Here is a 26,561-nt window from a genome sequence, read left to right as displayed (position 1 = left end):
GAAGTAGGTTAATCTCAATTGAGTTACTACTAGTGATTGCATAATGTAAAAAACAAACAAACAAAAACTTATGAATCTGTTACTTAGTTTTTAACTGCTCCCTTTTCTTTGGCTCCAACCTCTTCATTAATAAACTGTCTTGGATAATCACACCTAAGTTCCGTTGCTCACTCAGGGCATTTTTCTTGTACTGTATTTGGATATGGTAGACTGCAGCTGCCCTCTGACTCACAAATGAATTTTAAAAGCCTTTGTGGTGAGAAGCAGCACCCATCTCAAGCTTTCCAACCCAGTCAAGGTGGAGGCACAGAAGCTACTCAGCAGCTAGCAAATCAGCACAAGATGCTGTCCTCTGAACGTAAATCTTACTTTTTTAAAATGAAAAATGCAAAATCAGTCCTTAACTTTCTAAGCAGATTCTGGCCATGCAATGTTTTTATAAATCACATCTGATGCTGCGGTATCTTGACTCATAAGAAGTGGTATGAGAGGTCATCAACAGCAACCTCCATCTGCCTCTTTGAACCATGTTTAGTTTTTCTTTACCAGTTCACTGGAAAAGGTGTGTGCTTCTTCCGGGAAATACACAGACATTAGCATTGATCTGGGTTGGATCAGAAAGGTTTGGATCTAATCCATTTTAAAGCACTGGTAAATTTTGGGAAGGGGATCAGTAGCCAGCCTTTGAAGTTCCCTGAGGGTGGGACTTTGGGGTAGATTTTTTGTAGCGTTTACTCTGAAACAAGCCTGTTTAAGTTACCTTGTATGCCTTGTGTTTTTAACAGCAACTTGGTAGCAGCTTATGAAAAAGCAAAGAAAAAGCATCAAAATAAGCTGAAGAAACTGGAATCACAAATGATGGCCATGGTGGAGAGACATGAAACCCAAGTAAGAATGCTCAAACAAAGAATAGCTTTACTGGAAGAAGAGAACTCCAGACCACACACCAATGAAACTTCACTTTAAGTGCATCTCTTTAAAGGATGCTTAGTGCCATTACAACTTTCTTTCTTTTGGAGGTTGACTTTTAGGTAGCTTCAAATGTTAAAAACTCTGATTGTCAATACTGACAAACTTAAAAGCTCCTTCTCTGGGATCCCAGAGAGGTATTATGGGGATAATAAAAGTGTTAACCTTAATGACTGTTTCATAATGTAAAATGGCAGTGCCTGAATTATCATGCTATAATTGTGTACATTGTCTGTGTTGTTATGTCTGTATTCATACAGCTTCTCTTCCATTTTATCAATGGCCCATGGGTGACAGTGTCACACAGCAGAATAATTCATGTTAAGAGGTTTTCATTTGGGTAGTTTGGAGGTCATGTGGAAGTTTTCCCAGTCCCAGAGCTCTCTCTGACACAAGTCCATACTGTACCCTCATGACTCGCTACTCGCTGCTGTGATTACACCACCAAACAGGCAGCTGCAGAGTGGGTATGACAGCCTGGCTGGCTTTTTCTTTGTGCCCTGCTTGCAGTTCTGCTGCTCACAGTGCAGGTCAGGTGGGGAAACTCCTGTTGATTTGGGAAAAAGCCAAGAAAGCATAGTTGCATCTCTGAGAATTATGATAAAAGTGTAATTCTTACATTGCATAAGAGGGCCAAAGGCTGTGGGTTTCACCATGCCACACAGTCTGTGCCAAGGGTGAGTAAGAAATTACAGAAGACCTCCTGGTATTTATATTGCATGGTGTTTGCAACTACTTTGTAGAAAAAGTTGTTTTTTCTTGAGATATACACTATATCCAAGGTTTTCTTTAAGAAGCTGGGCCATTTTTGTCATGTGTGTTGTGCTTATTACAGCTTACTGTGATCAAGAGGTGGAATGTCTTCTTTTTATACTTTTTTTTGACCAAAAAGGGGTACTTAAGTAATGTACCTGTTTAATATTGAATACATAGGCACAAAATTATGGATGTGTAGATGTATGGATATCCAGCCACAAACCGAATGTGAATGGTCAAGTCTTACAGCTTTCTTAGGTTAGTTTTTGTTACTGCTAACATTCACTTGTTTAAATCATGTATTACTGTATTATCAAACCGACTGAAGTGCAAATTTTGTCCTGTTACGTTAATGAACATTAAGCAAATCATGGGGATCAGGTTGATTTCTGTAGGGGTCAAAATACAGGAGTCTGCCATAGCACCTGTTACATTCAGAATTAACTTTTTTTTTTTTTTTTTTTTTTTTTTTTCTTTTTCTTTTTTTTTCTTTTTTTGACGGAGTACGTTAAAAATCTTCATGTGTGTTTTAAAAAGCCAAGCTATAGTCCATTCACTGTGTTAGCCTGCTGCTGTGTTATGCCTCTGCTTTGCATTTTCCAGGCTGATTTTCAGTGAATCTGATTTCAGGAGATGTTTATTGTTTTTGCTTTATATGTTGAGTTGCACCTCAAGTTTTTTACTAGGATATTTAGAATTATGATAACTTTTCTCATTTATTCCTCTCATTACTAGTACTAAGGGAATATTTTAGAGGACTCTTTTTGTCTACTGTTGGGTTAGGTCAGATAACATAGTTGTGGGAATTTGTGTTCAGAATATGGCATTATTGTTAAGTCTTGGTTACATCTGGAAGTTTAGCAGTTGGTTTTCCATCTCTTACTACTGTAGCTGCTGTTGTCTTCTGTCCTTAGAGTAGTAGAGTCATTACGACTTCTCTCGAGTCTAGTACATCATCCACAAAGCCAGCATCCCATGTGGTTGATTGCAACAGCAAATTAAAATAATGCTGATTTCAAAATTTTTAGGTAGTCATGTTCTGGTTTTGATCAGTCCTCTTTCTCAAAATAATTGCACTTCTTAATTTATAATGTCACTAGAAATTATTGCAAATGAATCTCTTGAGGGAGGAGGCACATTGATTTCTTCTGTCTTTGTGGTTTTGCTTAGCAGTTCTCTAAGGTGTTTCCCCTTTTGACCCAATTTTCTCATGCCCAGGAGGGTGGGGGTTTGCCATCAGGTTCAGCGGTAGCTGAGCACTCGTTTTGAAGAATCACAAAGGAAAGTATCCACCATGTGCTGTGGCAAAAATGCAGTTACACTTTTGTCTTTCAGCATCTGAAACACCCATGTGACTTGAGGTCACCTCAGAATGTCCATGTGAAATACCCTTCACTGGAGAGGACAGAAACTATACTGCACTGGGCTGTCTCTTAGCTCATTTTTTCCCCCCTATTTAGATTAATGGAATTACAGAACAGTTTAGGTTGGAAACTACCCTAAAAATCATCTTGTTGCAATCCCTTTCTGCGGGCAGGGACATATTCCACTGGACCTGCTCCAAGCCCCATCCAACCTGGCCTTGGACATTCCAGGGATGGGGCTGACACAACTCCTCTGGGCAACCTGGGCCAGTGGAAGATGTTGCCTCTGCACCCTCAGCACAGAAGAGTTTCTTCCATAAAAAAATTCAGATACTCTTACACAGAGGTATAAAAAGCTGCAGCCTCAGTGTTTTTTCCAGACCTGACAATTTGCTGATTATTTCTCTACAATTGGCACAAATCTTCCATGCCAACTGTGCTCTAGACGTGCGTTAGAATAAATTATAAATCATCAGTAAATGTAAACCACTCCCATTTTTTTCCCCATAAGGGTTGTAGATGAAAAAGCAGCACTGGTACCATCCAGCCTCAGCAGTAGCCATAGCTTGCCAGACCACCAGTTGATTTATTTGTCTCAGCAAGCAGCTACTGCATCATTTGTTAGCATAGTGGAAAGGATCAACTGGAAAGTGGTCACAGGTATGATGTTACTGTGAAAACTGTTCATTAGTGATAATCAGCTTCAGCTCCAGTGTACCCCATTAAAATGGCACTAACCTTCACAAAAAAATGCCAAAAAAACCTCAAACTCCTTTTATGCAACTCTGAAGTACCAGCACACCAGAAATACCTGAGCGTGCAGTGCACTGTGAGTTACAGCAACTTAACTATTAACGCTTATTGCAGAAATAATACATTTGAAAAGCAAGAAAAAGAGGTGATTCTTGTCAACCTAAGTCCATTCATTAATTAATGACTGGACTTCTTTTGAGTTTTCTGAAGTCACCAGAGTGCATGAAACTTTGTATTTCACAGAGTACTCAGAAAAAATTCACTTTTTAAAAAAAATTCTGTGATGTATAAATCTTCACCAGCTTGAATGTACTGTTAGCTTTTGCAAAGCACATGTGACTAAATTTGCATTCATGTCATGCTTTACTAGTTTAATTAGTATTCTCCTCCTGCATACTGCACCATGCATTGTAACTTTAGAAACTTTTCACCTTACTGAATTAGCTTTAAATGTGTTGCTACCTTTTAGTTTCCAAGCTGTAAAATAGCTATTTTGTGTTCATTTGATATAGAATTGTAAAAACTGCATTTATTTATACAGAGGCATTTATAATACTTATTTTACAAATGTTCTTATATTCTGAATAAATTTCTAATGCTGTTTCTTTGCCTTGGGAGCTGTTTCACCATGGCTTGTCACCTTACTGTTGAGTGGGACTGCCTAAAGACACCTTGGCACAAAGATATCTCATCTCCATGCTATGTTACTGAGGGAGATGGTTTGACATTGTCAGTAAAGTTCACTTAAAAGAGCCATGAAAAGTTGTTAAAAACTCAGATCTGGACATAGGTTTTAGCTGGGCTCAAGAACATCAGTACCCTCTACATCTTCAGTGAACGCTTTATGGAAATGGAAGGGTGAGTGTGAAAATGTTACCACACATCCAGTTATTTTAATAACAAGTTATATGGACCAAAACAAAAAGAAAACAAAATAATACTACATAAATATTCTAAAAGCAGTGATTGAAGTTCACACACTTCTTTTCTCCAGTTTGTCTAACACATTTTATTTTTTTTTTCCGTTGTGTTGAATGGCATCCACCTTTACAGCTGACTTTAAAAAATACTCCCTCTCTTGGCTTAGAGGAGATGTAATCACTGCTGGCTTAAGGCAACACGTAAACATTCTGCAGTGAAAGAATAACTTGTGCCAGCAGCAGAGGCATCACATTCCACAATGACCAGCAATTCTTATATTCATACTTCAGTACTTCAGTATGTTTATTTATAAAGTAATTTAATTTTACAGAGGAAAAAATAACAATATAGAAGAAAATGTTAACTTAGTCATAGTCTCCTAAATGGTGTGCTTCAGTTTTGAATCAATTTATAACAAACAAAATCACAATCATCAGTACAGTAGATGTTACAGGTAGTTACAGATTCTACTTAATACAATTGAAGAGTTGACTAATGCAAACTTCCTTCAAAAGAACATAATGGAAGTTGTATAAAATCCGTAATGATTTTAACTCTTTAGCTGAATGAACTTTCTACTTAATGAGCACCGATGTGCCATTTACACAGAGGAAAACAGATTGAGTTCTTGAGCTTTAACAAACAGGAGGAAGACATAACTCTTCATGCCTGAGCCACACCACAAAGCAGTGGCTCCTGTTTTCTGTGAGGCATGCAGTGCTGCCCTGAAAAGTGTCATCGGTTGGAAGCAATACCCAAGTCCGGATCCTGGGACATGAACACCAATCGAGCATTCTGCCTGAATTAACAACGCCACACCTCCTTCGGGGGGGGTGGTCTGTTTTGCTTTTTAATGGTAAAAGTGCCTTGCAAACCCAGCTAAATTGCTCCTCAGGGATTAAGTTAAATTTCAACATAGCGCAGTGCCATGCAAACACAGTAAAGTTCTGATGCAACTACTGGTGTGAGAAGCATTTGCTGAGAGCTCTTAATCATGCGGTTTTCCATACATATTCTGCATAACAAAATTATGTACCCAACCAGTAAGATACAAATTTCATCCCCACAGTTTAGTAATTTTGATCAAACATGCTTCAAAAATTTGCAAAGTTCTTCTCACCATTGGAAATGTGTCATAGAGAACTGTGTTTGCAGGATGTATTTTCTTAAAAAGCTATGAATGCCTTATTTTAAAATGATTCATGCTCCATGAGCTGTAATCATTTTCTTAAAGGCACTGAACCCATACTGGAAACAAGAAGCTAGTCCTTCTGATCAACAATATAAATGCTTAGAAATTACAAAATACTCTGTTTTCAGTAAAATCCATAGAGACCTTTCCAAATTTAAACATTCTGTACTCTGTGAAATGTTAACAATTACTTAAAAGGAAGCTTTTTTTTTTCCTGGAAGAATTGAAGGAGGACTCGAAGACACTTTTGACTTCCCAAAAGCAGCCAGAGCTGAGAACAGTTTCAAGATAAGGGTTTCTGTAAAGCTGAATCTGTACAAAAAGTTAAGTCCTGCTGAACCTAACATTTTCAATGGAAAGACAAACCCTAAGTATTTTGTTTTATTGTACTGCTACCAATCTGGAAGAGTTCCTCTGGTACAATCTTGAATATGGCCAATGTCATTGTTGTTTAATGTTGACTTCCTTTTAAGTTCACAAGCTACATGAAATAGTGAAATGCACACACAGCACAAATACTACTGCATCTATCAGTGCTTACATACGGGATTAAGAACAGTGCAAATACTAGCATTTAGCCTACTTCCATTCTTGACTACACTATTGCTATAAATGCATATGAACAAAAACCTATTACGGAAGAGTTTCTAAGTCTAGTTTACTGTAAAAGCACCTTCAGTTAGTTTGTATAAATTTACCATATCTTAAATAATTTTGGTTGTTTCAAAAGCTGAAATATTGTAATAGCAGAAACAATTTGAAATTATGAAGTTGTGTATAAGCACCAGATTATTTAACATTTACAGTGCAAGACTTAAAATTGGTTTATTTACAGAAATCAATCTCAACAAGAGAGACTATTCTACTATTTCTCAGTAACTATGAGCTTCTAACACATTTAGAATATAACCTCCTAACTTCAAACATGAAGGCACCTGGCTTTACCTCTGGAAAAGAAACCTGTTGCTCAGAATTTGTAACAAAACCCCAAGTATCTGAGGATTAAGCAGCCCACTGACCCCACATCTGGGCAGCCAGTTACCCCTGGAGCAGCAGTGCTGTCTTGCACCACAGGACACTGGAGTTTGGATTCTTAATGTAGACTCTTTGCTCTTCACACCATAATGGCATGAGTGCAAAAGCAAATCACCACATTAAGTAAAGGTTGGAAGAACTGTATTCTTATCTGAAATTACAATCTGGGAGCAAGTATGTTAGAAGTAGCCAGACCCAAGACTGCCTTGTTTTTAAAAGGAACTGTTACATCTGTAATAGCCACAGGTAGGTGAAAGAAAATCACTAAGTATTGTTTTCAAATCACCAAATTAGTTCAGCAAGGTTGAAGCACAGCACAGAAGCCTAGAACAGTGATTAGGCCCAAAATTTCATTAGAAACAATTTATGTATGTTTGGTCTAAAGAATTTACATTGTGTTAAAAAATAATACTCTGATTGTGCAATAAATAAAGCTATTTCCCCCTCTCCTTCCAGAACCACTGTTGCAAGGCTTAAAATTATGCAAGACACAGTTACTTTCAAAAGCTGGATGATTGATGTACATCAAGGAACTGAAGTCAGCAGCACTTCAGTCACTTAACTAACTGGGGAGGCCACTCTTCAGTCCAAGGTCAAAGTAATAGAAGTATTCTGAGGAGAGATGCTAAAAACCTCATGCAAAGCAGGGAATTGATGTAGTACAAGAAACTGCACACTAGTACCAGATTCCTAGCACCACACAGCTTAGGGTTTTTTGCTAAATATTTGTTTACTCTGCAAGTTGATTCCAAGAACACTGACTGACCGTTCATTATCTGAATAACCCCTAACATGGCAGCATTCTCAAATTGACAGTGTTTGTTTTTCAAGTATCTCAACACCAGCTCTTGAGTCGGACATGGAAACAGTTCCTAATTCCCTGTGTCTAGCTCCTGTAAAGTAAAAACTCACAGAACTAAAGCCTGTATCTCACTTGCTACTTCTTCACTGTTTTATGGAAGAGAATGTAAACAGTACTTCTAAACTCAGAAATACAATTATAAAGGGATGTTGAAATAAGAACATAAACAACAGTAAACAAAATGTTCACGGTGCAGGGCATGTTGGAGCCCACCAGTGGATCACATGCCACCACATTTACATAGGATAAACCTTACTAAGAAAGCAGAAAGCTATGCTACTACAGGAAACTGTACCCTTATACAAAGAAGTAAGTTATTGCATATTTATCACATTTATTTGCAACTCACATTAAGGCTAGGTTTACTAAAATGAATGACAGATGTATAAGCTTAACTTTGGGTTGCTTAATGAAGCAACCAATGTCACTTATACTGAACCAACCTTTCACTAAGAAGAAAAAAATTATACAGTAAACAGAGGGCAGCCAGCATCTCCTATTCATAGAATATGCTTCCATTGTTCTAAAGACTTCCTCTTGCCTGGGACAGGACTTCCCAAACAGATGACAGATGCTCCAAGTTCACTGTTTCATCAACATCCCCATTAATTCACAGAGCACTAAATTATCTATAACTAATTTATCTGAGAAGTCAACTTATTTATAAAAAGATTTCCACAGCCCATTATTTAATTATGCCTTAGGAGAGTCCTAGTAGCTCCACAGGCAATAGCAGCCTCAGGATATGATACAAACTTCTGCCTCACCATGAGTAAAGGCACTTTTGCTGGGAAATCAACTAAAATAGCACAAAAAAGTAACTAAAGATTAGTTTTCACCTGAAGCTGAATAACATAACCTCCTCCAGCATAATCCTACCCTCTCAATTACTCTTTGTCATTGTATGGCCTTTGGATACGTTTAAGAAAAAACAAAAACAAAAACAAAAACAAAAACAACCAAAAAAAACCACAAAAAAAAAACAAACAAACAAACAAAAAAAAACAACCAAAAAAAAAAGTGAGTCAAAGCTATTTGACTGAGCTATTTCACAATTTGGTCTTGAAAAACAAGGCCCTCAGAACCCTTGTCCTCCAGAAGGAGGAAATGCTGTAGTCCATTTCTCCTGTTGACTGATACAGAAGTTGAACACACCCATGGCCAAAATTTTTACAGCATTAGAGTTCCAAATCACCTGGTGCCAGGCAGGTGACTAAACCAGGAGAAAGTTCTAAAGCTATTTCTGAGGAAAACACTAGGTAGGGTGTATGAAGTAGGGTGGTTGAAGGAAGACCAGGATTTTGGTTTTGGATGACATATATGAGTTGCATAAAAACTCAGTGCATGTAGATACACTACAAAGGTGTAGTTCATTCAACCTATCAAGTTATCAATTACCTCTATTCTAAAGAAAAGTCTATTTTTAAATCTGGGACATGCTTGCTATCACAAGCTGCTGTGACGAATTATTCCAGTGCATTTCTCTCCACTGCAATGCAGATGCTCAAAACCCACTGACTTGCAGGTGATAGCTCATCACCCCAACTCTTACAGGTTTTTTGTTCCTCCCCTCCATCCCCACCCCATCTTTCACATTTTTCCTAAGGAAGCACTGTAGCTGAAAATGACTGAAGCTAGATCATTTAAATGCTAACTGCAAGTGCAATTCAATACTACTGGATATATACAGAGCAGATACACTACACAAGAGTTCTGAGGACAACAGCACAGAATACAATACTGAACACCCTTGGAATAGTTGGAAGCCTGATTAAGCTGTTCAGTGTCACACAATGCCTCTATTACCCATGCACCTGCCTTTCTCCTCAGCAAGAGCTACAGAGGCTTATTTACATTCAGTATAAATTCTACACAAGTTACCTCTCACAGACAAGTTTAAGCTTCTCTTTTTTTTGCAAGCAGCTGCTTTGTAGCTTCTTATGCAGTTGTGGGCAGTGCACAAGAGCTAAATTAGACACTTAGAAGGGCTGAATTTTACCCAGTTTGAGTGTCATTATTGAAGACCAAGGAAGAGTAGGTACAAAAAGTCAACATGATATAGATTTGACTAGTACTAGTGATTGCCCACCAACAAAAACTATCAGTGTGAAGGAAGGAAGGTATTTCGGGCAAACAATCAGTACAGAGAAAGGATGACAGGCTGAGACTAGGTTTGAAATGTGCAACTTGGTTTCAAAATCACTAGGACAGAGGCATCCTCTGAGAATTCGTTTCATTGCCACTGCGTAATATTGCAATGTTCTACAAAATAATGACAAACAAGTCCAATAATTTACATCAGAACAGTTAAAAGGATAGCAAGCTGGTATACTCCAACAGTTAAAAAAAAAGTCAATGACATTCTACAAAACACATAGCAAGTTACAATTAAAAAAATTTAAAACCACAAAAAAAAAAAACCAAAAAAAAAACCAACAACAAAAAAAACAACAACAACAAAAAAAAAAAAACAACAACAAAAAAACCCACACAAGTAAAAAGAATGCCCTCTAATGCACAGCTAGGAACTAGTGAACTGAACATTGGAAAGGTACTTTTGTGGACAAAGGCTAGACTGCATTTAAAGTGCAACACTTGACTATGCCACTCCCATACTGCAAAGAGAACAAACCCTTCCAAAACAGCAGTCAGTCCCTGCATTGCATTTAAAAACAAACAAACAGAACAAAATAAAAAACTCCTGAGAAAGAGTAAGGCTGGATAAGAAACCCCCTCAATTGCAACAGGCAAGTCTGATTCTTATTACTAATAAGTTTGCTGTCAGAGGTCAAAACTTTTCATTATGGCATCATGGTCAAACTTGAAACTCAAGAAAGCTCTTGATGAAAAAGCAAATTTGTAATGGCCATTGCATGCCATAGAATGTCCATCTACATGTTCTGTCAGTGCGTCTTCGCTGGAGCAACACATCTCAAATGCTGCTTCTGCTTTAAGAGAAAAAAGTATGAAACAAATTTTAAATGAGCAGTTACCAATAAAAGTATCAATAGCAACACAAAGCCATACCTCAAATATATATTCAATTAATATTTATAACAAAACCTGTATGTTTGGTCATAAACAGAAGAAGGTAACTGAAAACAGCCACAGTTACAAGTTGTCTAGAGGCTCTAATAAATCTTCAACTTCACTGCAATCTGGAAATACTTTCAGTAGCCACATATATATATATATATATATAACACATATTTCATTTCTCAATAGCCATTTCTTAACAAGGAGAAAAAAATGGCACTGTTTCCTGAGCAGTAAGTAAAGAACTGTGTGCATTCTGCTGCAGCATATTACTAGCAGGACAGAAAGCCTTAAAACAATTACCAGCACTGTGTTGACTCAGATGCTATTTTTCTGAAGTAGCTTTTAGTTACTTTTTCACTCAGCCACCTTGTGTCTTAATAATTTAAGAGAAGAATTGCAAGGCCAACATGAAATGTATCTTTTTCCTTAAAAAACAAACAAAACCTCAGACTACCTTGGAAAAACATGGCTTTATAAGATTTGGAAGTGTGGCATAAGGAATGGTTGAGGAAAAAAGCCCTCAACCATCATTATTCGGGTGCCTTCAGCTTGTAGCACAGGACAGTGGATGAAAATTCTGACTGCACTTGCCTGTTTCAAAGTTATCTTGAAGTCTTCTTGGATTAAGCTTTTTTTCACATTTCTGGTGAAGAGAATGACCACACATTACACATTTTTGATAAAGAAATGGCATTACATTTAAGCATCATCTAACAGACATGCTGGTTTGCTTTGACACACTTCATGGCTGAATTACTTTACCTCTAATTCAGCATTAATTCTGCCACATTACTTGATGTAGCAAACATGCTTTAAATCCACAAGTCTTTCAGAATCATGCAACCTTTTAACAGTCACTAAAACATTTCTAACATGCAGATTTAGGGGAAAATTTTGAATACTTTCTAACTGTTTTAAGATGGAAGGGTCTTGCATATGATGGTGTGGAATCAACGTTGTGCAGGCATAAATCCACTCTTCAATGAGCTTGTCCCAAAAGAGACAAGGGGAATGTATTTGCAAACATGCTGCTACTACCAATTAAATTAACATGTTTTAGAGACACAAACTCGAAACTCTCCAGGGAGGAGTTGTTTTAGCCCCAAGTATTGGGGCTGTAAGTACAGCGATACAAAAAAAATATGGCTCTTTGCACTCTCTGCAAATTAAGAGTTTCCTGGCCTCCAAATTACATTACAAAATTGTCACTGGACACAAAATATTCAAACTTCAAAAGACTGACCATCATGAAATCACAAGTGAAACAGAAAAACAAATATTTAGAAAAGTTTGTGAAAAGCCTACAAAGTAACTGTGGAGCATTAACAGTTACCTCCATGAAGATCTTACAATTACCATTACAGTTTTTTCCTATCCATCTAAATTTCTGGGCAGTCAATTCACTCCTCTACGCTCAGACTCAAAGATAACTAATCATTTCTTGCTGCAGCAACAGCAGTGAGGATTTTAGGACAAGTTTATGGTTTCTGTATGTTTACATGAAAAAGAGAAAGAAGGCAATAACCCAAGAATGGGAAGAATCTCGTTTAAAGCCTGTAAACAAGAAAAACTAAAGCCTGGACAAGCCAGCTGAGCTGCATAGAGAACTGTGGACTCACTGCTGCACAAGAGCCAACAAAGTATACTGAAGAGCCATAAAAAACAGGGAATCAAAAGCACATTCTACTATAAAAAAGAGCACAGCCCAGTGAGTCAACTCCCACTGAGAACTGGACAAACACAATTAGTAACTGCAAGGGAATGTAAAACACAAAGAGTGTGGCACTGGAATTTACAAACTGCTGTAACCAGCTCTACTGTATGATTGAAAAACTATATGAGATTCTGGCATCCAGGCCAAGTCTGTGTCTCAATACTTTTTGCTGGAGAGAAGGGAAATAGTAAGTATTTACAACACTACTTTCGAAATATTGCATAAGAAAACCCTATGCTTACAATAAGACATCACACATGAATAAATGTGTGCTACGCTGAGTTATTACTACCCACCACAGAAGGCTTTTACGTGACAGGAACCTTGAAAGCTGCAAGATTGTGTACTGAAACAGCTGACAAATTTTCAACAGCTAAAACTACTTACTTCTAAAATACAAACTTTGAAATTTAGTATGCTTGTTTATAGATGTATATGCAAACAAGGTAAGAAATGTTATACATCTACAAACATGTATCAAATACTCTGACCAAACACACTCTTGACAGACAGGCATTCTACTCTGTTTTAGCAGGACACTGTCCTGGACATTTGTTAAGCATTACTGGAACCTATTACTGACACAGATACTGCATGTTTCTTACCAAGGTATGGTTTTGCTTAACTGGTTGACTATGTAGTCCATTTGCTCGCTTCTTTTGGCTGGAAGTGTCTTGATTTTGCTTTCTGCCATTGTTCCTCAGGCTCTGACTCTGCTGTTAAGTCCAAAATAAGTAGAGGGAAGAGTTTAAATGGCAGAATCGGACATCACTGGATTGACATTCCCTACTTAGTAACTAAAGCTTCCCTCCAAGTAACTTCAAAACATGTAAACAGTTACTTTTGCAGAAAAACTGAAGCCCACTGAAATTAACCAGACATACACTCAAGCTACAGGGCCATTAACTGTTAGTCATTCTCAATTGCACTGAATGGAACAGAATTATTACATAATTAATTCAGTTCAGTGAATTTCCATGCACTGATGCAGATATACTAGAGATAACAGCAAAATGGCAAGTACTAATTACTATCTGTACATGAAACAACACAATTGCTACCTGATACCACCACTTCTAGTGTGAGATAAATCAAAGAATTCCCAATTCCCCTACTCCCATGTTTCTACTTTTGCATTCTGTGGTGATGAAATTCACTGGTTTTGTCCTAGAAAGGAAACCCTCATGAACAAAGACATCTGTTTTAAACAGTCCAGATGCATATGCTTGCCTAATAAGCAACCAACCTTTATTTTCAAAACTTCAGACACCTCAGGATGATTATATGGCTTCTGTGGCTGTTTTGGCTTCACCAAGTGCTCTCCTGAAAAGCCATCTGTAAACACCTGCTGATTACAGCGAAGTTTGGATCTAGTACAGGAAAACAAATACAGTTTACAACACAACTTCAAATCTACTGAGAGCAGAAGACAAATGTGAAAAAATTTTCTGCTTTTTGATAACAATCTGGAAGACAATCTTAAGTAACCTAGTATGGAAACTCTAATAATGCTCACTGCCGTTTGCATTCTCCACAGACAAGAGGCCAAGTCCACATTAACATTTGTCCTGTTGTTCTCAGCGTTGGTGTTGCCCTGGCTCAAATTACTGAAGTCCTCTCATAGGGACTACAGGTTTCAACATTTGCTCTACCACTTTTCACTCAGCTGAATCTAAAGCCAGCAGCACATATTCCCCTACTGATTCCCACAGGTTTTATCTAGCACTTCTTAGACTACTTTACAGTCTTGCTTTGTAGAGTCCTACTTTTCCTGTGCAGAAGTGCTAAAAATATTGAACTTGAAGCACTGGAAGTTATCTACTTGCTTTAGCTTCTGTTTTTTTTTTGATTCCCATAAACAAGACTGAGGAAATAATCTCAGTTCTTACACCTGTGTATCATCACATTAATTAAAGTCTCATCTTACTTACTATGATATACATCTATGCTTATTTTCCTGTTATTTACCTATTACTGGAACACAAATCCTTGGAGAAAGAGAAAAGGACAAGCAGTATTGCATATAATTGTCATTGTATAATATTGTCATATTTGTATGACCAGTGTTTTGTAAGAAAGAATATAGAGATGTTAAACTGACCTGGTTCTTACCTAGCTTTTTCCAAGTTGGACTTAGAGGGTGTGCTCCCTGCAGATGAAAAAGCATTGTCACTGTCTGAGGAGTCTCCATTCCTTCGGGAAATCCATTCCCTCAACGGCCTGTGAGCAAGAAGTAGTACAACAAGATCTACTTACCAAAACAAATCTAAAGAACTTAAAGTTGTCTGAAAGACTCTGGCCTAGCATTTGCCTCATCTCAAACATACCTGATGAAGGGAATTGCCATAAAAAATTTGTTAGGTGCCAAACCCAGCTTGGACTTTGGGGTCATGTCATTTCTGTGGCATGGTAATTTGTCGATGGAAAACCACTCAATATTCTAGAAAAACAAGAAATAAAATCACAATACCCTCTCCTGTAGCCTTAGCAGAATGTTACAAATGTGTATCAGCCACAATTATTTCCCTTAATTAAAAAATTACCATGGAAGACTTAAATTAACAGGCCACAACAGGGTTTTCACAAAAGGTTAATTAACTCTTCTGACTGCCACTACAGTAGCAGACGGTACAGCACAAGCTCATTGCATGATACCACACCTAAAATATGAAAGGTATTAATCAGTAACTAAGCTCTGAATAAGAGTTTAATAAACAAACTAACCAAACCACTGCACACAGAATGCCATAAATAAATGTATAGGCTTTGAATAACTTTCAAAAACTTTTTACTTAGTGTTATCAATACTGGACCACCAATACCCATTCAAAAAGTAAGAAGGATGTTTACTTTGACAGTAAGTTTCAGGTTTTTTTGTAAAAGAAAAAAAAACATGGGGATAGGATAGGATTTGTGTTACTGTTTATATGTTACGGTTTTATTAGTTAAAACTGTATACTTAGCAGAATGGGGAACAAAATCAGAAATTCTGACCACAGACAGTATAGAAGAACCCAGATGAGATTTGCTATCACAGAATCTACTCTGAAAGCCCCATGTCCAGACAAGATGCAAAATATGTAAGTAAGTTCCAAACTGAACAAGTTTTCAATATAGTTCTACAGGGAGTACAAAATCAGCCTGCCTGGTGGCATCAGATCAGATGAAGACAAAGCTTCAAAACTCTGTCATTGCAAGAACACTTCAACATTCCCACATATATTGTCACTGTTCTGCAAAGTACCATATTTATTGTATATTAAAAAAAACCCTCAAATTTCATCTTATGTCATATTTAAGAAAAACAGGTCTCTAAAGCAAGAAATTAAGTCCTGTCCAGTCAAATACTTTCCTTATTTAGAAAGCAAGATGCCCTGTTTTGTGACACAATCTGCATGGAAATATAGCTATTTTAAACTGAATTGCCATTCAAACTTCAAAGACTACAGATACCACTGACAAAGGTTCCAACAAGTTGCTACCTGAGCTTTTGTCTTTCACAATACTTTTTAAAAGCCTAATGATACACAATACATCCAAAATAGTTCCCTTTTTCTGTCCCCTTCCCAGGGGAACCTCCTTAAAACATACTATTTTTTAAAATCTGACAGTATTCGCCATGAAAGAAAGAAAACAATCCTTAGTTTGTCCTTTTGATATGTAGGCTTTTGCATGTCCCCAACTAATAATTACAACTTGAGAATATATAGTTACATTTGCATCTGTAACTAGGAATAATATGAAATTATTAATATATACACCACCTACAAGAAGAGGAGAATTGTATTTTAGCAGCATGCTCTATTGTCTTTTCATGATGAATGGAGATGTCAGACAGATGGTCAAGTATCAGACTTGCAGGCGAGCTGCAAGAAGTCAACACAAAACCCTAGAGTGAAGAGATGCCACTGAGTACCCAGCATTTAAGGTGTTCATTGTGCTTACTGGGTTCATTATTTTACACACTTCTGGCTTTAAAAATCAAACTCTGCAAAGTTTCTACAGATTCAGACAAGGTAGCACATACCCGAATTTCCCTTCTAGTTTTGGGGTTGAATTTCGTGTTCTTGGGAACTCCAGGAATGATATACAGCCGTGCTAACTGATCATTGATTCGCAGCTCAATGTAGTCCTCTTTGCAGATATAATCTTTTATGTCAAACCCAGTTTCTTCAAACACCTGAGAAGTATTTAGATGAAATTAGTGTGTGTGTATTCGGAGTTATCCTTTCACAGCTTACTACCACAAGGGAAGCAATGACAATTTTTCAGATATATCCATGAAAGCTGCTGGGAAAAACAAGCCTTTACACATAGAGATTTGCTCAGAAATAGAAAAACTATCTACATGCTTTAGATTTCTCTGAAACTGCAAACCTGTTATGCAAGTTGAAACAATTCTATTACACCTTCATGTAGCAATTTATTATTATGGATGGGGTTAGTCCTCATCAACTTCTGAGGTACTACTGAACTCTGTAGGCACTGCCAAGTGAAGACCTCTTCAATTAGATTTTACACAGATGCAGCTTATGGTTTCAGATCTGTGCTGACTCCAGTGAAAGTTGAAAGATTTATTTCAGATATAAAATAATTTGTCTGTCTATCCACAATGACAATCTAATTTGATGGAAAAAAAGATTATAACAATAGTGCTGTTCACTAGTGAAATCTAAATAGATTTTTCTAATTAACAACACCATCAAAAGATTTTTTCCCCACTATAACTGTGCCCCCTTTAATGCTTTGGGCTGGCATAACTTGAAGTAAAGAGGAAGATACACTTCATGTAACTCCTTCTTGAAGTAGCTGTCTATTTTATCCTTGATAGGTATACTTAAAGAAACAAAAAAAAAACCCAAAACCCTGTGATTTCCCAGATACTGATTCAGTCCAATTGAAGAACACTAAATGCACCACATTACTTTCCCTCACCTTAATTTTCTCTCTCAAAAACTCTGGATGTATTATGTTGAATGAACACTGAATTTGTACCAGTAATATTCTTTTACAGGCCACTTTGAATATGCAGCTTCACTACTTATCTAGGTTTCCAGGATCAATAAATACCACAGATTATTTTATTTTTCAGATTTTACTTGCAATATACATTGATTCTTGTTTCTGAACATAACTGAAAAATAGGAAAGTAAAGTTCTTCACAATTTTTATATAAAATTCTACAACCTCCAACTCAGCTCTTTAGCCTCTTTACACAGACCAGTGTACATACACTGAATTCCCATTTCTCCATGTTTTTACAGTTATGGTGACCCTTGAAATTAATACACCAAAAGTCATAAATTACATAAGATTTCCCAAGCACCATAAGTAATGCCTAAATGTAAATTCACATTTCAGCAGAGAACTTTAAGAATAGTACCCACTTCATTTAGCACATTAATGCAAAAGAATGTGAAACATAAACCTTTTTTTTTTTTTTTTTTTTTTTTTATTTTAATATATAACCTCAACCTTGATACCATTTTGGAACTCAGAAAGGCACCAGAAGATGACTGCAAAAACAGATTATTTATTCACATCATTTCACTATCAGGATTACCTAAGTAAAGTGCCTTTTCACCCAACACATATATCCTGATTTCAGCAAAATTTCACTACTTTATCTAAAAGGAGTTGATATAACTTACCTCTCTAGCAGCACAATCATGAGGTGCCTCTTCTTTATTTACTTTCCCTTTTGGAAATCCCCAACCAGATTTTGCTAAATAGCCCTGAACCAAAAGAACCTACAAAATACAAAGGAATGCAACTGTCAAACATGCAGGTACTCTAACCAATTTCATTAAATGTCTTCCCTCCACCATCCCCTTGTTCTCCAAAAGAATATGTTAGCCTCAAGGAAGGAAACCATTAGGTTTGCTATGTTCTAGCAAAAACACTGAAATATTTTACAGAACCGTGTAACTCAGAATAAAAAAATAAAATCTGAGAAGCAAAGTATGCAGAATTGTGTTTACTGACTCACATATATTTCTGTACACAGCCACCAATATCAAGTAATTGTCAGATCTCTGCGAATCTGACAGTGAATGTAAATTTCTTCAGAAGAAAAATGTAAACAACAAATTACTTCTGCCAGCATACGCCATCCCTCCCTCTAGACAGTCCTTCACAACTATTTCCATACTTACATTTTCAAGTGTCTCATCAAGGATAATTGCACCATAGGTTGGCACTCCCATTTTGTATTCTTTCCACTCATCTAAAACCTTTTGTACATCTTCACCTTGAGGCAGTAAAAAGGGGCAGTGATTGAAGAGTATAGCAGCATGTTCAGGAAGATAACCTTAAGCAGCCAGTTCCAAGGCACATACTGAATACAAAAGATATTCACTCCAAATTTAGAATAAACACTCCCTCCCCTAAGTCCTTTCAAGATAGATTCTCTTGGAAGTAAAAAAATATTATGAAGAATCCACTACCAAGCACAAAGTCAGAGTACATCAAGTAATTCAGCAATTCCTATACAAAGCAATCTAAATAAGTGAAAAAAAACCCAAAAAACCAAAAAGCAAAACCAACCAAGCAAAAAAGACACCCAAAAATAAAGCGCCAACAAAACAGAAAAAAAAACCACACCAAGAAAAAAGATTGCACAAGGCTGCTTGTTTGAAGGAAGGTAATTTTGAAAAAAAGCAACCCCATAACAGTTATTTTGAACATGTATTATTTGCAAACACATTTTCTTAATTTTGAAGTGAGCAAGAGAGAAAAAATGTCAATTCCTTGTGCTTGAAATAAACAGGAATAAATTTTTGCCACAATCATGTGTTAAGATTATGGCACAGAATCCTATCTTCAGTATTTTTTATGCTAAAAAAATTTTAATGACATATAGTTACAGAAATCTAAATTCTAATACACTTTATCAAAATTCATCATGCAGAGAAAATATAAACCTCTATAACTCTAAAATTTTGAGAGAAAATCTGCAGGTCCCTAATCAAAGTATTAATATTATGTATTTCATATATTTTACTACCAATAGAAAATATTCCACAGCAGAACACTTGAAAATACACCGCAGCAGAACTAACACTTATGGCAAATATAGGCTAGAAAGGGAAATGTGTAATGAACATATAACATCTATTACACTGCATTTTTTCTGCACTGCCTACAATTACTAGGAGAACTTTGTTGGTCTGAAAATACACTTATAATTAAAAACATATATAAAATAACAGCATAACCTCAACCAACAGGATATGACCATATTTTTACAGTTTATTGTTAAAAACTGTAGTGTTTCAAAGTAAATATATATTATGAAACTAACCGTTAAGTATATTGTGTAGTGAAACCATGGATAATATTATCCTCAAAGTTAGAAGCAATATTACAATCTTGCATCAAGAACATATGGGACAAGGTTAAAACTAAAATGCTTGCTGGATGAAAGCCATGAAGTTTTCTCTAGCAATGACTAGGTAATACACATTCCAGCAGCCCTTGCAAACAACAAAAAAAGCAAAGGCCAACCATTTGAATTCAGTAAAAATGCAGTTTCTACCCTACAGAAACTTCCAACAAATACATACCACTGGCCATGGCAAAACACATACCACCGTCAACTACTTCAATATTTATGTCACGAGTTACTTAAAAATTAATTAAACTGTGGAGTTCACTTTGAAGAGCACCAACAATTCACCCTTGAAACCAACCTAGCATGCAAACTACAAGCATGAGAAAAAAATCCTCAAACATCAGAAATGGACTGTTTTCCATAGTTCTTTAGCAGTCCAAGAAACATCTCTTTTGTGGGTGCCACAAAATTATGGAAGCAGTGAACTCAGTAACATCACATACCTAGCAATGCTAATTTTCAATCATTAACACATGAACTGACAGTATCATACTATGAAATACCGTTAACAATATTCAGTTTGCACTTTACCACTTAGACAGAAACTAACTGGAGTAATAAAAAGGATATCAGCTTTAGCAAAGTCTCTTATCCCACACTGAGGTAATCCTGGTGTGTTTTGCATGTAGAAATCCAAATAAAACCAATGGGCAAGTTCAATCTGAAAACACACTCTGATTGCATTGTCTCTCTCTTCACTTGGAATGTGCAAAATAAATCGGCTGCCAGGAAAGAAAAGGAGTAAGATTAGCCAAATCTACGGACTTAAATACAGCTAACAATAAAACACTGCAACAGTACAATTCTTGATCCATTAGCATATACAAACAGACCACCAGATCCTCCTCATGTTCCACAAGGACAGTAAAAAGTTTTCACAAAGTAAAATACAACTTTTAAAGTCAAGACGGAAAATGGATTATTATGATCTTTCAGAAACATCAATTACAATATACTACGTAAATTAACTGTTGTGAAAACAGGGAGTATGAAGACAACCTACTTAAATGGCTGTGTTACAAAAATGAAAGTATTTTTACAAGACCATTAAAGATCATCTGCAAACTGTGATAAGATATTTCAGTGTTATTTTTTTCAGGACACGAGTTGAACATAAGTTATATATTTTCACTTAAAACCACGGTAAACTAATAATCTACATAGATTTTAAAATTCAATGTGATCCTACAAATTTCCTCAGTCTGAGACTGAACATGGACAATCAGGTTTAGCCCAGATACTGGCACACAGAGTCACTGATATAAAAGTTTTAGCAGCACTGTGTGATAGGCCATTTTAGTTAAGCAGAAGAAGATATATTTATGTGTTTGTATCAAAAGCAGACGTTCCTTTTTAGAAATGTAAGGTCATACACCCCGCTGAACTTAAATGATTTGATGGAGATCTCTGACATTCAGCTCCTGATTGCAACCAGCTAAAATTCCAAAAGTGCATAATATCATTGCTCAAAGGATAAATACTGTATCTTTACTTAAAGTCTGACAAGCGTGAATTGTCACAGGATCTCAGAACTGGTTGCCTCTCTAAGGCACTCTGGCCAAAGCCAGAGGCAGAAGGTCACGGGTGCAGGCACACGCCTGATACTCCCCAGGCTTCCAGGCACCTTCACAGGTTCCCCAAGTAATAGCACAGGTCTCCTTTTCCACCCCATAGCCCAGCCCAGACCCCAGACCCTCACACCCATCACATAGGTCCCTGCCCCACCAGATGGTCCAATCTGAAGTTTGCTAGTGAGAACATGTGCACAAACAGGTCTGGGGAAGACACCTGTATCCCTCCCACCCAGTGTATGGATGGTGACCCACAGTCCTGCTGCAGCTGCCTGTGCTCTGCCCCTCACTCCCCTCACTCACACCACTTCTCCCACACAAGCTGGTTTCCAGGACACTCATCATTGCCACCCCAGACACTGGGAGCTGAGACCCTCTCAGTGTGAGTGGCTGGCACTGAGATCTGCTCCCTCACTCCAGCAGCTGACACCTTGCCCAATCTCACACACAGCTCCCATCAGCAGCTGGCACTTCATCCTTGGAGCACACATATACAGGGGGTAGAGAGTGGAATTATCCAGACAAAAGTAAATATTTACTAAGAAGATGTAAGATAGGACAGTCTGTGACACTTGGGCAGAAAGGTCAGACAGAGAAGTGTACTAACTTGCCCAGTTTTACAGCCAGCCTCTTTTATACCCCCTTCTGCTTAGTCTTGCTTTGTCCCTCCCTGCTTCTCTTTTTGTGTGGCACTCCTCTCAACCCCGAGTGTGGGATACCCCCAGGTCTAAAGCCCTACCAGATACAAAGGCCAGGCTGATATTCTTGAGAGTGATGTCTGTGGTTTTTTGGCAGTTGGCCAATTAGTAGGTTTGTTTCTTGTCTTTGTGTCTACTTCTCCTTTCTTAAGTCTGTATCTACATATTTTTTCATCCTGATTCCTCTACTTTTTTCCTGTTTTCCAGGAGTAGGTCCATACTCAGATAAACTTACTGGAATGAACATTCCTATACCCCCTCATCAACCAGTGGCTGGGTTTGGTTTTCACCACTGCCATATCATTCTTCCGCTGGGTTTGTAGCCTTGTACACTTTGTTTATGGATTCCTCACCTTATCATTCTTCTGTTGACTTTGTAGCCTTGTATGCTTTATTTATTTTTTATACTTTTATTTTTCATCTTCTTATCCAATTTTCACATGGAAGAAGGGCCTTGGCCAGATACCCTTAAAGACCTCGGCAGGCCTGAGAGGGAGTCTGCGTGAGCCTCATGAATTTTAGCACAGCCAAGTGCAAGGTGCTGTGCCTGGGCTGGGACAATGCCAAGCACAATATAAACAGTCTGACCAGAGAATGGATGGAGAGCAGCTCTGGGGAGGAGGATTTGGGGTGTTGGTGGAAGAGAATCTTGACATGAGCTGACACTGTGAGCTCCCAGCCCATTCTTGTGATGGAACACAGTGTGCACAGCAGGTTGAGGGAGGTGGTTCTCACCCTTTATTCTGTTCTGGTGAGACCTCACCTGAAGTGTTGTATCCAGCTGTGGGAACTCCAATAAAAGGTGATGGGGACCTGCTGGAGTAAGTCTTCTCTGAGGCCTTGCAGGACCTCAGGGGTGCTACAATAGAGCTGGAGAGGGGCTTTTTACAATGTCATAGAACAAGGGGGAAAGGCTTTAAAGAGAAAAAAAGGCAGGTTTAGATAATAGGAAAAAAATTCTTCACTGTAAAGGTCATGAGGTCTGGGCACACACTGCCCAGAGAAGTTGTGGATGGCCTGTCCCTGGAAGTGCTCAGGAGCAATCTGGTCTAGAAGGTGTCCCTGCTTTTGGCAGAGGGGCTAGGATGAGATGATCTTTAAGGTCCCTTCAACCCAAAGCACTCTATGATTCTCCCTTGCATAAATAACTTCATTCACACCAACATTTTACCACTTCCCAATTTTCTATTGGCACCACCACTCCCAATTTCTTTTGAAGGCTCTATTATGACTGCTGAAAAAATCCCTTATCTATAAAGCTGTTGTAACTAAAAGACAAATCTTAAAAGTTGAGGATATTTTCTTGCCCCAGCACTGCAGCTGAACATAAATCTAAGATAAAATATGCAGCAGTATCAAAGAGGAGTAAGAACATGCCAGGGATTAGACTTAGAGAACAAGAGCAAAGCCAGCTACAATGACACTTATTAATCAAAAAGTTAACTTCTAAGTTACTTAGAGTGACTGAAGAGCTAACAACAGGCATCTCTAAGTTGTTCTACGCACAGCTGCCAGGTGCTGGCAGTGATGGGCTAATGCTGGACACATGTGGGACACAGCTGGAGACAGCAGCTGAGATGGTGGTGCCTGGGAGGAAGTGTATTTAAGGACAAAAATACCAGACAGGCAGAGGAAGTGAAAAAAACAGCATGAAACAGGAGTGCAAACACCAAAGTGGGAGAAGAAGAAGGAAGAGGAAATGTCCATCCTACAGCCTGTGGAGGATCACATGCTGGAGCAGATGGATATGTCCTGAAGGAACCTCAGCCCACAGAAGTGGTCCCACACTGGAGCAGGGGCAAAGCATAAGAGGGAAGGAGCCCCAGAGAGGATGTGTTACAGACTGACCACAACCCTCATTCCCTATCCCTTGAGCTGCTCGCAGGGGAGGAGGCAGAGGAGAGTAGAGAATGGAAGGATGAAGCCGACATGAAGTTTCCCTGGGAAAAACAAGAATGCAGAAAAAGCTCTTTTTCAAATGTTTTTTGAAGAGGGGCTGGGTGAGCATCTGGCTACTTGAGCAAGGTGAACCAACCACAGTCTTGAAGTCAAAAGATGGGGTAACAGCACTTGTTTACAAGACAAAAGGAGTTTCAAGAAGCTGCTAAACCCACATTATGTCTCTGCAGATCCACTTCTTTACTCAGTTAAACAAATCCATAGCACAAAGTAGCATGACATGGATACCTGTAACTTTATTTATTATTTAACAATACCCCCTAACTGAGTAGGAAAATCACCTATCACTTTCTACCAAAATTCCCACTAATATGATATATAGATTGAAGAATGTAGGAAATTACAGATATTTTTATAACACATTTATAACATTAACACAATCATAATACAAAACACCATTTCTAAGACAGAAGATGATAGTATCTTAAAGAAACATAGTAAGACACTGGGAGTGATCCTATTACAATATAAGATTCAAATACTCATGTGCCCTCCTATCGGTCACCCCACAGAAGTGACACTAACAGGCTGTATCAGTTTTGTAATCATTGCAATTCCTCTCTGGATTTTCTGAAGAAGTCTTAAATCTTGTGAACAGGGATCTGAAAGGCAAGTTCCTCTCTCTGCAGGGAGGCCAAAGGAGACACAGTGGAAACACAAACATGTTTCAGAGACCATATTTACGGAATTAAAAATTTACATGACTATCACAAACTCTTAACTCTTGCACTAGACAAGTGCAAAACAATACTGAGCAGGACAGTTCTACTTTCCTGTGGTGTTCTCACTTCTAAACATTTTCACTCATTTGAAAACCATAATTACAGTAAGTGGGGTATCTTTCCTCTTCACTAACCTTTCCCTCTTTTACATAAATACCTCATAAGGAGTCCCTTGGAGGTGGTAAGACAGAAGGATTATTTCATGCCAAATATCACACGCAGTTTGTGTCATCACATTCTGGGGATGACAGACAAATTACAAAGTTTGAAGGGCTGCACCACAGATGATCAGAGGTTGAGACCGTACAGGGAAAACGCAACTTGCCCCTTTTAATGAACACAGAATCCACGCTTTATGAAAATTCAAACGCAAAGCCCCTGGAATAAGAAAAGCATTTCACTCTGAAAGAACCGACAAACCGCTTCAGACCGAAGGGTGTCCCTGTGGCTCTTCCCCTTCCGCCCGCTGGCACGTTCCTTTCCAGCAGAGGTAACTCACCAGGAGGGACTCCCTGCCACCCCTTCCAAATGAAGAGGGACCTCGGAGCAGCAAGTACCACATCAGTGCTCGGCTACACGTCACGCCAGCCCCACGCTCCCAGCTCTTCTTTCACCTGCGCAAACACCGCCGACGCAGTTCTGCCTTTTCCGGCCCAAACCCCGCAAGAAATCCCCGCAAGAAACAATGTTCTTCTACTTCCCCCGCGCACTCGGCTCCTGGCCCGCCGCCGGAGCAGCCTCTCACCAGGTCCAGAGGGTGCCGCGGGCAGCCTTCCCGCCCTTCCAGGACGGATCCCATCGGGAGGGCGGAGCCTCGGGCACGGGGGGAACCGGGCAAGCCTCGTCCTTCCGCTTCCCGGCCGCCGCCCCTCGGCCCGGGTGGCCTCGCACCCCCTCAAATGTCTCGAGCATCCCGGGCTCCGCGCCCCGCGGGGCACCGGGCAGGGGCAGGCGCCTTTCCCGCCCTCCGGCAGCAGCGGCACCGCAGCCCCGGGGCCGCCCCCGCCCCACGGCCGTACCTGCATAGGTCGTCCAGGACGCTGCTGGGGATCTCGGCCCGTTTGGTCTCCATGGGGAAGCGCGGCTCATCCCGACGCGGCGGAGGCCGGGGCGCAGGGAAGTGGCGGGGGCGGGGCTGCGCTGCGAGGGGACGGCGGAGCGGCGGCTCCCAGGGCCAATCGGCGCCCGCCGCTGGCGGAGCGGCGGCCAATGGGGCGGGGCGCGGGGCGGGACCGGCGCGCTCAGGTGATCGCGGAAGGCCAATGGGCGGCGCGGAGCGGGGTCGCCGCGAGCGCGCTGATAGCGCGGTGCGCCGGGACGCGGGACGGGACGGGACGGGACGGGGAGCAGCGGGACGGGACCCGGGCCGAGCCGAGCCGAGCCGAGCCAGGCACAGTTAGGGTGCTGTGTCCAGCTCTGGGCTCCTCAGCACAGAGACAGAGAGCCGCGGGAGGGGGTCCAGCAGAGGCCACGAAGGTGACGATGGTGTGGGACACCTCTGCTTTGTGAGGAAAGGCAGCGGGAGCTGGGCCTATTTAGTCTGGAGAAGACTGAGAGGGGATCTCATTAATGCATGTAAATACCTCCAAAGCGTGTGCCAGGAGGGTGGCGCC

The 26,561-nt window shown here is 39.2% G+C and overlaps 2 protein-coding genes across 2 annotated transcripts in view; one reads left to right on the top strand and one right to left on the bottom strand.

Annotated features, from left to right (window-relative positions):
* The window catches only part of MCC (MCC regulator of WNT signaling pathway), a 195,131-nt gene extending 190,686 nt beyond the window's left edge, over positions 1 to 4,445 (top strand). The window contains 1 exon segment of the mRNA XM_053932546.1: positions 786 to 4,445. Within this exon segment, the coding sequence (XP_053788521.1) occupies positions 786 to 966 (181 nt within the window). The 3' untranslated portion in view covers positions 967 to 4,445.
* A 5,898-nt stretch (positions 4,446 to 10,343) lies between these two features.
* DCP2 (decapping mRNA 2) lies at positions 10,344 to 26,063 on the bottom strand. The gene is made up of 11 exons (XM_053931286.1): positions 25,968 to 26,063; positions 20,569 to 20,720; positions 18,761 to 18,888; positions 18,257 to 18,355; positions 16,633 to 16,785; positions 14,933 to 15,045; positions 14,718 to 14,825; positions 13,852 to 13,975; positions 13,211 to 13,321; positions 11,483 to 11,534; positions 10,344 to 10,797 (listed from the first exon to the last, which is right to left on the bottom strand). The coding sequence occupies exons 1-11, from the start codon at positions 26,018 to 26,020 to the stop codon at positions 10,634 to 10,636; spliced, it is 1,257 nt and encodes a 418-aa protein (XP_053787261.1). The 5' UTR covers positions 26,021 to 26,063; the 3' UTR covers positions 10,344 to 10,633.
* Positions 26,064 to 26,561: the final 498 nt, after the last annotated feature.

This window comes from Vidua chalybeata, chromosome Z (assembly GCF_026979565.1).
Source record: "Vidua chalybeata isolate OUT-0048 chromosome Z, bVidCha1 merged haplotype, whole genome shotgun sequence".
Classification (NCBI taxonomy): domain Eukaryota; kingdom Metazoa; phylum Chordata; class Aves; order Passeriformes; family Viduidae; genus Vidua; species Vidua chalybeata.
The sequence above is the reverse complement of the archived record's forward strand: the minus strand, read 5'-3'. Positions and strand labels throughout refer to the sequence as shown.